At 43.7% G+C, this 15,690-nt stretch overlaps 1 protein-coding gene across 4 annotated transcripts in view; it reads right to left on the reverse strand.

The window, feature by feature from the left end:
• The window catches only part of frmd4ba (FERM domain containing 4Ba), a 41,422-nt gene extending 29,110 nt beyond the window's left edge, over positions 1 to 12,312 (reverse strand). For 3 of the 4 annotated variants that reach the window (XM_041887815.2, XM_041887814.2, XM_041887816.2), the window contains exons 1-6: positions 8,915 to 8,980; positions 8,724 to 8,818; positions 8,228 to 8,320; positions 7,675 to 7,759; positions 597 to 653; positions 219 to 241 (exon numbers count right to left, since the gene is read on the reverse strand). In XM_041887815.2, the coding sequence (XP_041743749.2) occupies positions 219 to 241; positions 597 to 653; positions 7,675 to 7,759; positions 8,228 to 8,320; positions 8,724 to 8,818; positions 8,915 to 8,980 (419 nt within the window). Of the gene's footprint in view, positions 1 to 218; positions 242 to 596; positions 654 to 7,674; positions 7,760 to 8,227; positions 8,321 to 8,723; positions 8,819 to 8,914; positions 8,981 to 11,902 lie in introns of those variants that run through there. The other variant, XM_041887817.2, reaches the window with a different exon arrangement.
• Between the last annotated feature and the right edge of the window lie 3,378 nt (positions 12,313 to 15,690).

A 15,690-nucleotide genomic window follows, 5' to 3' on the forward strand; every position in this document is an offset into this window, starting at 1 on the left:
CAAGTTTTACTCTTCCATAGGCCTACATGTTTTAAAATGGCCCTTTGCAAGTAGCCTACTGTGGCTGACAAATGTGACAGAGTGAGTAACATGGTGCAAGCTGAAGCAATATGTTATGATATTTAACAAAAGATGTATGCAGATCAGTGATAATTGTGTTCTAATAATAATAATAATACGTATTTATGTATCTATTAGTGTTGACATGAGTGAATTACCTTGTGTAGTCTCCTTTGGCCTCCTGGGAAACAAGAGTGCCCTTACAAGTTAGAATAATGAATATGCATCAAGTACTACTAGCCTGGAGGACTTATAAAAACATTATCAGTACGTCATTAATAAGTCTTGAATGTTATTTAGGACTATGGGAACACTTTTTAATCTTACTCAGTTTTGAATAGCATTTACAGCAAAACATCTTATTACACACTATAAGAAGTACAATGATTTCAATATTGAAGTAAAAACGTAGCTGCACATCACTTACAAGACGACTCCGAAATGAATTTATTTTAACAGCGTGCATGAGTGTTGATTCAGTTTATATTCAAATCGCTGATGAATTACAGTCACACAAACTACAAAAATGCACTTACCTGCAAAGCGTATGCAGCTAATTTGAAAACATTTTCACTCTCCACTTCGATTATCTCCTGTCGTTAAAAAATGAGAAAATGTGTTATAGGGTAAAAAACAACAAAAAATGAGAAAATGTGTTATAGGGTAAAAAACAACAAGAGTACCACGTTGGAACAGTAGCACTTGACTTGAAGGAAATCTCATTCCCACCAGTAAGTACCTACCTCAACGGTTACCGACTGAACCAATGTCAATGAAAAGCAGGTGTACGTATTTAAGGTTGATTCGGAATCTTACATGTTTTTCATATTCTTCATGGACGTTCAAAACTAAATCTTGCTGCATAGCCTATATAATGACATGCAACGACAAAGTACATACAATAGCTACAAAAAGCCTCTATAACCACAGTTATTTATAATTTCAACCCCCTAATCATCAAAATGGTACATTCTTCGAGCAGGTTCACGTTCCTCCAGTGTTGAAAAAAAGTTCGTCCTGGGCACTGAGCTATAAGGTCCTGGAGCGTATTCATTACGCCAATTCTGTTGCAAACCGTTTCCTAAACGGAAGGAAACGGAACGAAACGAGGAGAGACCTACCTGAATTTGTCCAACAGAAACTCTCGTTTTGCTCTGTTTGCTTCCGTTTAAGAAACACCCCTGTGGTCCAAAACGGAAACAAACAGAGAAAAACAAGAGTTTCTATTGGACAAATTCAGGTAGGTCCCTCCCCGTTTCGTTTGCTTCCGTTTAAGAAATGTTTTGCAACAGAATCACCAGAATGAATACACTCCTGGCAAATTGGCAGCATTGTATCAAAGATGGTGGATAAATGAAGATAATTCACTCAGGCCGTTTACCATTGAAATAAATGGTCAGTTCCTGTCTACTTAACTATGTGTGTCTCCCATAGAAACCAATGCAATAGCAGCTGTGTCTGGTCTTCTTAGTTCTTAGGCTGCGTTCAAAACAACTGGGAACTTGGAAAAATACGAGGTCAAATCATGACGTCAGTGATATTCAGGTCGGAAAGTTGGAGCTCTAGAAAGAGGCCTGAGTTCCCAAGTTGCAATTCTGAGTTGGATGACCGTTCAAATAACATTTTCCCAGTCAGAGCATGTTTTTTTCCGAGTTCCCAGTTGTTTTGAACGCACTGAAGTCGGAAGGCTGAGATTTCTTCCCAGTTCCGAGTTCCCAGTTGTTTTGAACGTGGAGGTGTCATTGTAAAAAAAAAAGTCTGTCTTGCTCCTCTCCTCTCTACCTAACTTCCCCTCACAGTCCCTTCAGTTTCCCTTAAGTCCCGTTAGTTTGGCTGCTCATCCTACCGTAGTTATCCCTCACCAGTCATAGCCCTGCCATTCCCAACCAATCAGAGAGCTTGGAAATGCATATCTGGACACTGCACCCGCCCACTCAGGTCAGAGTGTTATCGTCGTCCGAAGGGAAAATACACAAGTTTCTGAGGACTTTTTATTGTCGACAGTAACACGAATATCTGAATGTTGTGCATGCATCAAAATAACCACAACAATAAGATTCCAAGCCATTTGGATTACCACAATCATTAAACATCTTCAAATGGAAACAGATGTGTCTGCGTCTGTGTGTGTGTGTGGTGGTGACTATCAAGAGTACAGTGATGGGCCTCAACATCATATTCTAACCGGACAGCACTATAGTGGGCAGAACCAAACCAATCAGCATTAAGTATATAGTGGGTGAAGGCATTCACAGCCGACCACTCAGACGGGTGAGGGCATACCAGCCAACCGTTTTTATATGGTCCTTCTAGCCCGATTTAGCTACCAACAGTTTTTTACATGGTGCTTCATTCTGCCGGATTTAGCGACCAATAGGTTTTACATGGTCTTTCGTATCGCCGGATTCTGACCTCTATAGTTGAGATGTTGAGGTGCCCCGAAGAGGAGTCATGCCAAGAGACGCCTGTCACCACCCATCTCAGACCACACCACCACACAAAGCCGTCATGCACCTGAGGAAGATGAGTTGCAAGGCCCTACACACCTCTCTAATCTAAGAGACTACCAGCCCTGCTCAGTGGTCAGGTAGTGACCATACCCTCACCAGTTGGAAGCTGATGAGGGAATACGAGTACCTGCGACACGAGCAGCAAGAGATCATGAGGGCGTACTTTAGGCCCTCCCGGCCTGAGTCACCGCCACGGGAGCACTGGTACTGCCCCTACTCTAATTTTACATTTACATTTTAGTCATTTAGCAGACGCTCTTATCCAGAGCGACTTACAGTAGTGAGTGCACACATTTTCATACTTTTTCGTACTGGTCCCCTGTGGGACTGAAACCCACAACTCTAGCATTGCATGTGCCATGCTCTACCAACTGACCACCACTGCACTAGGCCTCCCCGACTAGAGCCATCGTCACCATCACGGGAGCGCCATCAATGCCGATACTCCCTGAGTCGGCCCAGCTACTCCCCTCCCGACCTGAGCGTTCGCCACCTCCACGGGACCATTGGGACCCTCACTACGTTATCGTCGTCCGAAGGGAAAAGACACATGTTTCTGAGGACTTTTTATTGTCGACAGTAACACGAATGTCTGAATGTTGTGCATGCATCGAAATAACCACAACAATAAGATTCCAAGCCATTTGGATTACCACAATCATTAAACATCTTCAAATGGAAACAGATGTGTCTGCGTCTGTGTGTGTGTGTGGTGGTGACTATCAAGAGTACAGTGATGGGCCTCAACATCATATTCTAACCGGACAGCACTATAGTGGGCAGAACCAAACCAATCAGCATTAAGTATATAGCGGGTGAGGGCATTCACAGCCGACCGCTCAGACGGGTGAGGGCATACCAGCCAACCGTTTTTACATGGTCCATCTAGCCGGATTTAGTTACCAACAGTTTTTTACATGGTCCTTCAATCCACCAGATTTAGCGACCAATAGTTTTTACAGTCATAATACCCATAAAACCTGGCGGTCAAACAGGGAAATGGTTCCAATTGTTTTCCACCATTCATTTTTCCCATAGGGGATTTTATAAACACTTAAAATAAGGGCTGTGTTTTGTGTTGGCTTACCCTGGGGTGACATTTTGATAACCATGTAAATCTCTCTCGGACAAGGTGACTTTTATCAATATATTAGTCTCTATATACTCTCAGATTCGAAATTGCTAATTAGCATCAAAGTAGACGTCATGCAAAACTACAAATCCCTGCAAGCTCCTGCATGTCATCTCTAGCTGACAATTTTGCTAACAGGTATTGTGTCAATTTAAAACTTGCACAAGACAGCTCACAGAATTGTCCATTTAAAGAAAGTTAGTCAATTTATTCATTACTCCATTTAGCTAACATTAGATAGGAAATCCAGAGATTTGGCTGTCTTGTCCAGATCATCATGGCATGTGTAGTTCTTCATGATAGCCACATTAGCAGCTAATTAGCATTTCATTTTGGGGGGGTGAATACAGCCGAATATATCGATAAAAGTCACCTTGTCCTAGAGATATTTACATGATTATCAAAACATCACACCAGGGTAAGCCTACACGAAACACAGACCTTATTTTAAGTGTTTCTAAAATGACCTATGGGGAAAATGATTGGTGGAAAAACGATTGGAACCATTTCCCAGTTTGACCGCTAGGTTTTATGGGTATTATGACTCATACTGTGGTACTCTATCAACTTTAATTGAACCAGAAAATAAAAAAGTGGGGTGCTTTGAAAAAACTAGAGAGAGGAAAACATATTTCTAGTGTGTGTGATATCAAATGGATTCTGTTCAGTTCCATACAGGGTTATGCAGTGCACGTGAAGTTTTTAATAATTTAAATCATTTCTGGGTAACAGTACCTTACTGTGATTGTTTGCAATCAAAATGGTCAAAAAGAAACAAAAATAGTTTCTTAGCAAAGAGCAATTTCTCAAGCAACAATTTTGCTAAGACTGTTCGTGAGTGGTCTGAGTGGGAAGGGGAAAATGGAAAACTAGCTGTTATTGGCAGAGATGTTTGGAACTCTCTTTCTTATTGGTCTAAACTAAATTCCACCAAAACAGGCTGACATTTCAGGCTGACTTTTCAAACAGCTCTTACATTAAAAGGGCATTTTCATAATTTTCACAATTTCACTGTATTATTCCAACCTCATAGTGTGGAAATACTGTATATATAAAACACAGGAAAATCACGTTTATGACTGCCTTTAAGACCATCTCCATGGGCCAGAGATGCTTAAATACATGGGTAACTATCACATCTGAACTCATATTGGGATTCCATTGTTTCCTCTGGATAATTCAGCAACATTAGGTGATAAACAAATACTGATGAAGAGCCATCTGGATTTACACCATCCCTGGCTACGCAGAGACTGACTGACTAAATGTCAAATAAAATAAAATGTTATTAGTCACATGCTTCGTAAACAACAGGTGTAGACTAACAGTGAAATGTTTATGCTCCCTTCCCAACAATGAAGAGAGACAGAAAATAGAGAAACAATAGAAAAGTAAAACACGTAATAATAAAAGTAATAATAAATACACAATGAGTGACTATAACTTGGCTATATACACGGCATACCACTACCGAGTCGATGTGCAGGGGTATGAGGTAATTGAGGTATATAATTTATGTACATATAACTAGGAATAAAAGTGACAGATAAACAGTAGCAGCAAGTCAATAATATAATAATACTCTTAGTAAACATTTTCATCTTTAATATACAATATGTAGAAACTATGAGAATAGAAAAGTTAAGAACTTTTGTGAAATATTACAGCACAGTTGAAAAATATATGGCAATTAGAAATCAAAACTGGATGGTGTTCAGAGATAGATGGGAGGGGTTGAGGGTAGCTGACGGCTGGGACTAATAACAAATAAAACAAATAAAAAAAGATAACTAATGTAAAATATACTGTGTCAGTAAAATGTATATAGTACGTATAAGCTGGAAGTAGAAGCCTAAGTATTGTTGTCCATACATTTTACTCCAGTTAGGGAAAGGGTGGTAGGGTTAGGGGAAAATAATAAAGAAGGAAAATATATGTTTTTTTAAATATATGGGGGACTGGAAATGTTGCAGACAATTACAGTGATAGAACCCACAATCTATCTGCAATATTAAAGCTGATCTATATATGAAAATAGCAGCAGCGAATAAGTTAGTGCAAAAAGCGTCAATTCAGATAGTCCGGGTATCTGTTTAACTAACTATTTAGCAGTCTTATGGCTTGCAGGAAGAAGCTGTTCAGGATCCTATTGGTTCCAGACTTGGTGCATCGTTACCGCTTGCCGTGCGGTAGCAGAGAGAACAGTCTATGACTTGGGTGGCTTGAGTCTTCGACAAATTTAAGGACATTCCTCTGACAATGCCTGGTCTAGAGGTCCTGGATGGCAGGGAGTTCGGCCTCAGTGATGTACTGGGCCGTACGCACTACCCTCTGTAGCGCCTTGTAGTCGAATGCCAAGCAGTTGCCATACCAAACGGTGATGCAGCCAGTCAAGATGCTCTCAATGGTGCAAGTCTGGAACCAACAGCACTGTCGTGCCCTCTTCACGACTGTGTTGGTGTGTGTGGACCATGATAGATCCTTAGTGATGTGGACACCGAGGAACTTGGTCTCAACTTGCTCCACTACAGCCACGTCGATGTGAGTGGGGCCGTGCTCGGTCCTCTGTTTCCTGTAGTCCACGATCAGCTCCTTTGTCTTGCTGAGGTTGAGGGAGAGGTTGTTGTCCTGGCACCACACGACCAGGTCTCTGACCTCCTCCCTTTAGGCTGTCTCATCGTTGTCGGGGATCAGGACTACCACGTAGTATCATCAGCAAACTCAATGATGGTGTTGGAGTCATACGTGGCCACACAATTGTGGGTGAACAGGGAGTACAGGAGGGGACTAAGCACGCATCCCTGAGGGGCCCCCGTGTTGAGGGTCAGCCTGGCGGATGTGTTGTTGCCTACCCTTACCACCTGGGGTGTAATTGTTTAATTACACCCCAGATTTTTGATGGTCAAACATCAGCTTTCCAACGTCAGACTAATAAGGAAAGTGAACGGTGGGTGGGTGCACCACTCAACCCATTACAATCACTGCTGTGTGTGTGTGTGAGTATGTGTGTATGTGTGTGTGTGTGTGTGTGTTTGTGTGTGTATGTGTGTGTGTAGGCTAATTTGTGATGTATGTGTGTCTGTATGTGTATGAAATGTCAGACCTGTTTCTCCAGCTCCATCATCCAACATGTATAGTAGATGATTTCCTCCTGTTAATTATCACAAACGCTATCTAATATTTTATAACAATACAGCTAATTTCTGCTACTCTGGCTGTGTGTGGCATGGGAAATATACACAGGTCTCTGAGAGGGGAGGCAGTGAATCAGGATATTGTTCTTTTTCATGTTGTTACAGTGCAGCGTTTCCAAAAGAGAGCCCTGAGTCAAATTATATTTTGGAGGATTAGCTAACTATTTGGTACTCATTGTGTTGAAGAATGTAGTATTAGAGTACATAAAACAAAAGTGTGAAGTCAGCAAGTGAAGTGAGTTTAGCCCCATGAGTAATTAAATATGTGCAGAACAATTACTCTAAAGACTGTTTTTGAAAGAGCTTGAAATAATGAAGAGTAATGGCCTACATCTTAATAAGTACTGGAGAGTGTCCAGTAAAACAGGCACTCCTTACTAAACAACTGTCTTCTGTAAATGATTTGTAGACAAAATAACTCTCTGGCCACCAACTATGTTTTGGGCCCACCTTGCTTGTTTTAAGATGTTGACATCTAGAGTCAGCTTTCAGTTCCAGCAGCAACTCATCCTATCAGTTAGAATTCCCCACAATGATTCCACAGCAGGAACTTTTGTCTTGTAATTCCATTTGTGGGATTATATTTTCACCCAAATGATCACAGGTCACACAATTGGTTTATGTCTACGCATGCAGTGGATGAGCCCCAACAGAGTAAGCACATTATTTGTGCATTGGCATGGAAATTGAAGGACAGGCTATGGAGGGCTGACTCTTGGCATGCTCAATACAATCATATTGAGTAACAAATGTAAGAAATGTAGTTACATCCACTTACATTGAAGACAGACAATTTGGCATTTAGGAAAAACAGCTCCACTGTTGTATTCTCTTTCAAGAATGTTATCTTCTCAATATAAAACCTGTAAAACACACATATATACATGGTGTAAATCATATGGAGTACTTGAATTAGGTGTAAGGGTAATAGTGCCCCCCTTCCAATTTCAGAACAGTCGTTCTTATTGCAGATTGTCAAACACTGTTACATTAGCGCCATCTACTGGACACGAGTCGCTACATGTGGTCTGGGTTACAAGTACTGTACCTCCTCCGATCAACACTGGGGATTAACACTGTAGTAGCTCTTTGAGGCTTCTCTTGGGCAACATTTATAGATACCTCACATTTTCAGATGTTCTCGAATAGGAAGGAAAGTCTATGGATTAAAGTGTGTAAGATACACTGTAAGATATGTAAAATACACTGTCGAAGTCTCAGACTGATGCTAGGTTTGTGATAGAGTACACTATGGGGTAGCCGGCTACTACAGTATGGTGGTCCATACTGTAGGCTACCAGCTGAGAGGCAGTGAGAGAGAGATCACTCACCTGACCAGGAACTTGAGCTCCAGTGGACCAGTCTTTTCAGTGAAGTCATGATCCAGGACCCTGCGATCCAGCTGGAGCCATTTACTCTGACCGCTGGGGAAGTATACGAGCAGATGCTACCCCTTTAACTTTGATGTCAACTGCTAGACTGATACAGAGTTGTCTCATAAATTGCATAATTTCAACTTGTGTCATGGAGATGCAATCAGCAGCAGGAAAGGGAGCTGTAGGGAAATGTAGTTACAGATGTACTTCCTAAATTTTGATTAGTTTCTCACAGCAGGAAAATAATCCTGCAGCAACAGGAATTGTGAATTATTATGTGTATTATAATGAATGGACATTTTTGTAGGGGTTGCAAATTTTTTTGTTAGGATGAATCAAGTCTGACATTTTAAAGTAGAAATTACAAACTTTAGAAGCCTTGAATACACTACAATTTGCATTTCCTGCTGTGATCAAATTAAAATAGAACATCTGTAGGAGTTGTACGTACGCGTCATCGATGAAGGATATTCCAAAATACTCCTTCTCCTTCAGGTTAAAGTGTGAGGACACCAAGTCTAACAGGTCCCGGGACAAGAGCTTCGGCTAGGAAAATGAAACCAGTATAAATGAACTAGAGTATAACGACACAGTGATCAACATTAGAAGTACGGAAGTCGAGGATGTGTGGAGGGTGTGTACCTGGACCAGTAGGTCCAGCTTCCTGTCGTCCAGGAGGTGCACCTGGCACAGCCGGCCCTCTGTCATCTGTGGGAAGGGAACAGACATGATGACATCCCCTGGAACAGGGAAGGGCAACTGGCGGCATGCCCCCCTTTTGTAGGCCCGCGGTTGAGATGAGTGCGTGGGTGTGTTTGGAGATAGTGAACATTCAAGCTGCTGTTGGTGATATTTTAAGACCCATAATCTGCTTTCCTTATTCTGTTATGTCTGAGTGTGTAGTGATATTGGGACAATGTTTCAACAAACGCAGTTGTAAGAAACAAGAGACTGAATTGTCAGGTAAAACTGAGACACTTCAACAAAGCATGGCCATGTAAGAGGTCTGCAAAAGCTGCAGGGACACCAGGGAAAGATGATTCACAGGATTCGTGTCTGTGTTGACTCTCAAGGCTGCTTGAACGTGGCGAAGAGTCGGTTTGAGTGAAAAACATGTGGCTCCCAACTGGTTAGGCTGGCCTGGTCTCTATGGTGGAAAGTGACCACAGGGTGGGAATAGAAGTTCTGGGCTGGTGTTAACTGCAGTCTACCAGAACATATTGTTCCCTCCACCACCACAACAGAGTTGCTTTTAAGCTGTTATACAGGCTACTTTTTTGCTTTGTTTTTGAACACATAAAACCTAATTGACATTTACTCACTTATGGGCATGTCTGGACAAAGTATTTTATTTATTGTCACGCAAACACTGAATTATGTCAACTCTCTTTTTCTAAAGTCAAACTGTAGTTTCTAGGAATTTCAAAAACAAAGTCGAATCTCAGTCATGTTTCCCTTGAGAATTCAAGCCCTTTCTGAATGGTTCAATAGCCCATCTATGTAGCAAAGACCAAGAACCTTAATCAGAAACACAATCATGGATTACTAGATGACAAGTTTTTATAACACAGAGAAAAAAACTATAAGACCTGTCTTCATAGAACAACATAGGATTGTGTGTAATCCGTTTTAATAGAGAGAATTATTGTAGCTGTTAATTACACAATCTCCATTGTCTAAACATGGATTAGTCGCTATAGTGATTGTGGGGGTTGTCCAGTGCATGATCCACACTATGGTGCATTTATCAATGCTGCATTGTTATGGACAAATTACATTAAAACATACAAACAAAGAGGCCAGTAGCTCCATGGTCTAAAATGTGTTAGTCTTCCAACATTGTTTAATGGGATAAAGTGAAACAATAGTAGTACAAATGTTGAGTTAAAGTATAAAAAAATTCAAGTATCTCCAACACACTACCCACACCCCCAGCTTTTCTGCTCCTTTTCTGTGCCTGTCTCTGTCTACCCCTAAAGCCCCCCCACCTACCCTCACACCACCACCACCCGCATACAGTAACTCCATTTCAAATTCACCTTAGCAAGACATCTAATGAGCTACTGCTCAGTCTGAACCCTATCCCCAAATCATTACGCCACAGCTCACCGCACAACCAATTTAAAAAAGACATGGACTCATAAACATTTTAACAGACAATGCCTAAAATACCCCTAGAGGTACAATGTCCTGTGGATCTACATGTTGTTCTCACGCAATTCATGTTTCCTTACTTTAGTAGAATGCAGTAAAAGAAGACCCACTGACATCAATTCAACCCTAGCCCCACGTTGGTTAACGTGATTTCATTGTAATCACGTGGAAACAACGTTGATTCAACCAGTGTGTGCCCAGTGGGGAGATTTGTTGGTGACTATCTGACCTAAACATATTTTAACAATTGTCAGGATGGACCCCTGAAAAAAGCACTGTGATGCCGAAACGTTGGTAGTTTACCCAATAAATTACTGGGAGCTTATATATAACGTGCAACTCTTTATTTTTATAGCCTACAATTGACTCACCATTAATCAGCTTTGGGTGTGCGCCAGCTCATGCTTTTCACTAGACTATGTATCCTAACTATTTTTTAACAAGTGTCAAGATGGACCACCCCTCACGTAAGGCAAACAGGCTAGAGGCCATGGCTTTAGAGAGGTTGACCCGCAGGTTTAAAGGAAGGTCATGTGATGTGTAATAGCCATGCCAGAGAGGTCATCCCCCTGAAGGCCTGTCATTGGGGCGGGGCGTTCCAGCCGTGGCCTCTTCACATGACCTCCAGCCACTGACCTACATAGGCTTAGCTCCAACCCTGAAGCATTAGGCCCTGCCTGTAATTGACTGCTTATCAGGCTTATTGACATATTCTCACTGATTACCATCTCCTGTCACCAGCCATCTTCACTGACGATGTAATTTGGCTTTTAGTGGTACTTCATAAACAATAACCTTTCCTAATTTGAAATCTTGACATTTTTTAAATTTTGGAACATTTTCCAATTTTGACAGAAATGTACATAATTATAGAAGATGTCTCATTTGTTCATAAACAAGATCCCATTCAGGTGCTCCAACAAAAGACAGCATTTCAAAGACAACCTTCAAAGCTCAAAAGACTGGCCATGCTGCTTCCTGATGACTTCCATATGTGCCATGAGACCCATGTTAAACCTGTCTCTGTGACTCATACAGAAACACCCTGTCCTGAGTCCTCACAGGCACAAACAGTAAACTTTCACCCAACAGACACCATCAATTGGACACTGACCAGTCAAAGACAATCTATCAAATACAATATGTAATTCTAAAAGTAAAATTAAATCGTAGTACCCTTTGGATATACATAGTTATAGCCACAATGTGATGGTTATTCTACAGACTCCAGACAACTCCTGACAGTTATGTCAATTTACAGAAAGCAAGATGTAAAACAGTATCAACAAGACAGGTCAAATTAGAATATATATTAGATATGATCTTGCTCCAGCCACCAGTACATCCCAGTTGGCAGCTAGCAGCTGGCACAGTCAACAGGGTAGTCAATAAAAGTCAAATTGATTAGAGCAGCATGTACAGTACAATCTTTCCCCTGGAGTAAAGGGATTGATTGGTAACACAGTTCCAGCGTACCTGATAGAACTCCCCGAGCCGCCACCATGTCTGTAGGAAGCGGCGGGCTGGCATGAGCCCCTGAGAGGACCACCTTCTGAGGGTCTGCTCCGCCAAGCTCCACACAACCTTGCTGCTTGAGGCCAGCAGCTCCTCCACTCTAGACATGAAGCCCAGAGCCATGGCTGTCACTTCACCTCTCACTCACTCACTCCCAGAGACCAGACTGAGATGCCCAGTGCCCGGCACAGCCTCTCTCGACTGATGAAGTTGTAGAAAGTCTGTGATGCTTGAGAGATGCTTGAAAGGTAAGCACACTACTCCGTCTTCTTGGCCCAAGAGAATGTACACTGCTGAGTAAAACACCAACTTCACTCTGTGTCTAGAGGCTGTTGTGACTCAGAATGTCAATACCCTGGAGGAACATCAGTAGTAGTATACTACTACACACACGCTTTACTATGTCTCCCTGCTGATGTAATCTGTGAGAGTCACAGCTCTGGTCTAGAGAGGCTGGAGTTGTAGAGCTGGAGTGGAGTGGCGCGCCAAAGGGTGAGCTCTGACACTCACAGGGCAAAGGGGAGAGGGAGGGCAGGACAGAGCCACAGAGAACCAACCTAAAGAAGCTTGGTCTGCAGTGCACACCACATAAACACACTTTACACACACTCACAGGCAGACTGACGGACAGCTCAGTCACTCCATCCCCGCCTCGTAAACACTCTATTTTCTTTCTGACCTAGAGCTTATTCTTTTTCATGAGGTTTTCCACTCTGTTGTTAACTTAATTTGAGACTGTAGTTGCTCATTCATTAGGGAAATGGATCAACTGTAATACTAGTGTTTCGCACCATTTGGAGGGTTCAGAGAGTGGAACGTCAACTATATGAAAGTTAAGACCAAACAGAGGCAGAATACAGGACTTCTATAAGACGTGACTTTATTCTTGACAGGCAACCACCATCTCAATTATCTTGCATGACACACCAATTTATAGGCACACGCCAGGCATTACTAATCAATCACTAACATCCAATTCATATCCTTATTCTAATCATGGTATTGAAATATATAATATCACATTAGATATTAGATATTGCTATATAATAGTGTGAAATAGCGTGTGTAGATTTGGATGGTTTCTGAAGAATTTCCTGAGGACAGTAGACGTCTCCACCCATCATATTCCACAGGAAAACTCAAAATAACCTGCTTTGATTTGGACCAGCAGAGGCACAGTAGCCACACTACCACTAAAACTGAAACTGTCTTTCTTTGGAACATTTTAAATGTTGGAACCTACGTCTGACATCAAACAGAATGTAACAGATATAGCTTAGGAAAAGTGAGGAAAGATTTCCATAGTGTAGTTGCTTTTGATATCAAACACTGACATTTGAAATACTGTGGGAACATCCTCATATTAATATTTTTACATTCCATTTAGCAAAGAAGGATGTGCATATTTCCCCAAAGAGCCGTACACCATTCTGACAGAAACGGAAGAAAATAAGTGAAAAGAGAGAAAATGTGCTCTCGGCTGTGGATTCTCATCTGGAAACAATATCATGTTGCTTGTTTGTGTGATCTGAGTCTGTCAATGCTGAGGTGTATGCGGCGGTGAAGTCAGGCGCAGGACACAGAGGATCAGTAACGACTACTTTACTTTCCAAAGTAAAATACGCACAAATCAAAAGCCTCCAAACACAAGAGGAGAAATGTACACGGAGTGCGTAATAAACAAGATGGTCAATGCCGAACATACATACAAGAGACGCGGACAATAACACACAAAGGCAAACATAAAACAAGGGAACTTATATGGTACATAATCAATACAAAATACGAAACAGGTGTACCAACTAGACAATACAAGACAAACATCGAAACATCGAGCGGCAGTAGTTAGTACTCCGGGGACAACGAACGCCGAAGCCTGCCCGAGCAAGGAGGAGGAGCAGCCTCGGCGGCATCCGTGACAGTACCCCCCTTGACGTGCGGCTCCAGCCGTGCGCCGACCCCGGCCTCGGGGACGGCCAGGAGGACGCGGAGCAGGGCGCGCGGGATGACTCCGGTGGAACTCCGTCAGGAGGGAGGGATCTAAAATGTCCCTCCTAGGCACCCAGCACCGTTCCTCCGGACCGTACCCTTCCCACTCCACAAGATACTGCAGACCCCCCATCCGACGTCTCGAATCCACGATGGACCGGACTGAGTACGCCGGAGCCCCCTCGATGTCCAGTGGGGGCGGAGGAGTCTCCCGTATCTCATTGTCCTGGAGTGGACCAGCTACCACCGGCCTGAGGAGAGACACATGGAACGAGGGGTTAATGTGATAATCATTAGGCAGTTGTAACCTGTAACATACCTCGTTCAATCTCCTCAGGACTTTAAATGGCCCCACAAACCGCCAACCCAGCTTCCGGCAGGGCAGGCGAAGGGGCAGGTTTCGAGTCGAGAGTCAGGCTCGATCTCCAGGTGCGTACACAGGACCCTCACTGCGGTGGAGATCGGTGCTCGCCTTCTGCCTACGGATAGCCCGCTGCAGATGTACATGCGCAGCGTTCCATGTCTCATCCGAGCGCCGAAACCACTCATCCACCGCAGGAGCCTCGATCTGGCTCTGATGCCATGGTGCCAGAACCGGCTGATACCCCAACACACACTGGAAAGGGGTCAGATTCGTAGAGGAATGGCGAAGGGAGTTCTGGGCAATCTCTGCCCAGGGGATATTCCCCGACCACTCCTCCTACCGGTACTGGCAATAAGATCTCAGAAACCTACCCACATCCTGGTTCACTCTCTCCACCTGCCCATTACTCTCAGGGTGGAAACCCGAGGTAAGGCTAACCGAGACCCCCAAGCGTTCCATGAACATGCTCCAGACTCTAGAGGTGAATTGGGGACCCCGATCAGACACTATATCCTCGGGTACCCCGTAGTGCCGGAAGACGTGGGTAAACAAAGCCTCAGCAGTCTGTAGGGCAGTAGGGAGACCCGGCATTGGGATGAGGCGACAGGCCTTAGAGAACCGATCCACAACGACCAGAATAGTGGTATTCCCCTGGGAAGGGGGAAGGTCCGTGACAAAGTCTACCGATAGGTGAGACCACGGCCGTTGTGGAACGGGTAGGGGTTGTAACTTCCCCCTGGGCAGGTGTCTAGGCGCCTTACACTGAGCGCACACCGAGCAGGAGGAGACATAAACCCTCACGTACTTAGCCAATGTTGGCCACCAGTACTTTTAACTAAGGCAGTGCACTGTCCGGCCAATACCAGGATGTCCAGAGGAGGGTGACGTATGAGCCCAATAAATGAGACGATCACGAATCTCGAGCGGAACGTACGTCCGCCCCGCTGGACACTCTGGAGGAGTAGGGTCGATGCGTAACGCCCGCTCGATTTCCGCATCGACCTCCCACACCACCGGTGCCACCAGACAAGACTCCGGCAGTATGGGAGTGGACTCAATGGACCTCTCCTCTGTGTCATATCGCCGGGACAGGGCGTCTGCCTTAACGTTCTGGGACCCTGGGATGTAAGTGAGCTTAAAAACAAACCGGGCCAGAAACATGGCCCACCTAGCCTGACGAGGGTTCAGTCTCCTAGCTGCCCGGATGTACTCCAGGTTACGATGGTCAGTCAGAATGAGAAAAGGGTGTTGAGCCCCCTCAAGCCAATGCCTCCACACCTTTAGGGCTTGAACCACGGCTAGCAGCTCCCTGTCCCCCACGTCATAATTACGTTCCGCCGGGCTGAGCTTCTTCGAGTAAAAAGCGCAGGGCCGGAGTTTAGGAGGCGTGCCTGAG

Source organism: Coregonus clupeaformis, chromosome 10 (genome assembly GCF_020615455.1).
Source record: "Coregonus clupeaformis isolate EN_2021a chromosome 10, ASM2061545v1, whole genome shotgun sequence".
Lineage (NCBI taxonomy): Eukaryota > Metazoa > Chordata > Actinopteri > Salmoniformes > Salmonidae > Coregonus > Coregonus clupeaformis.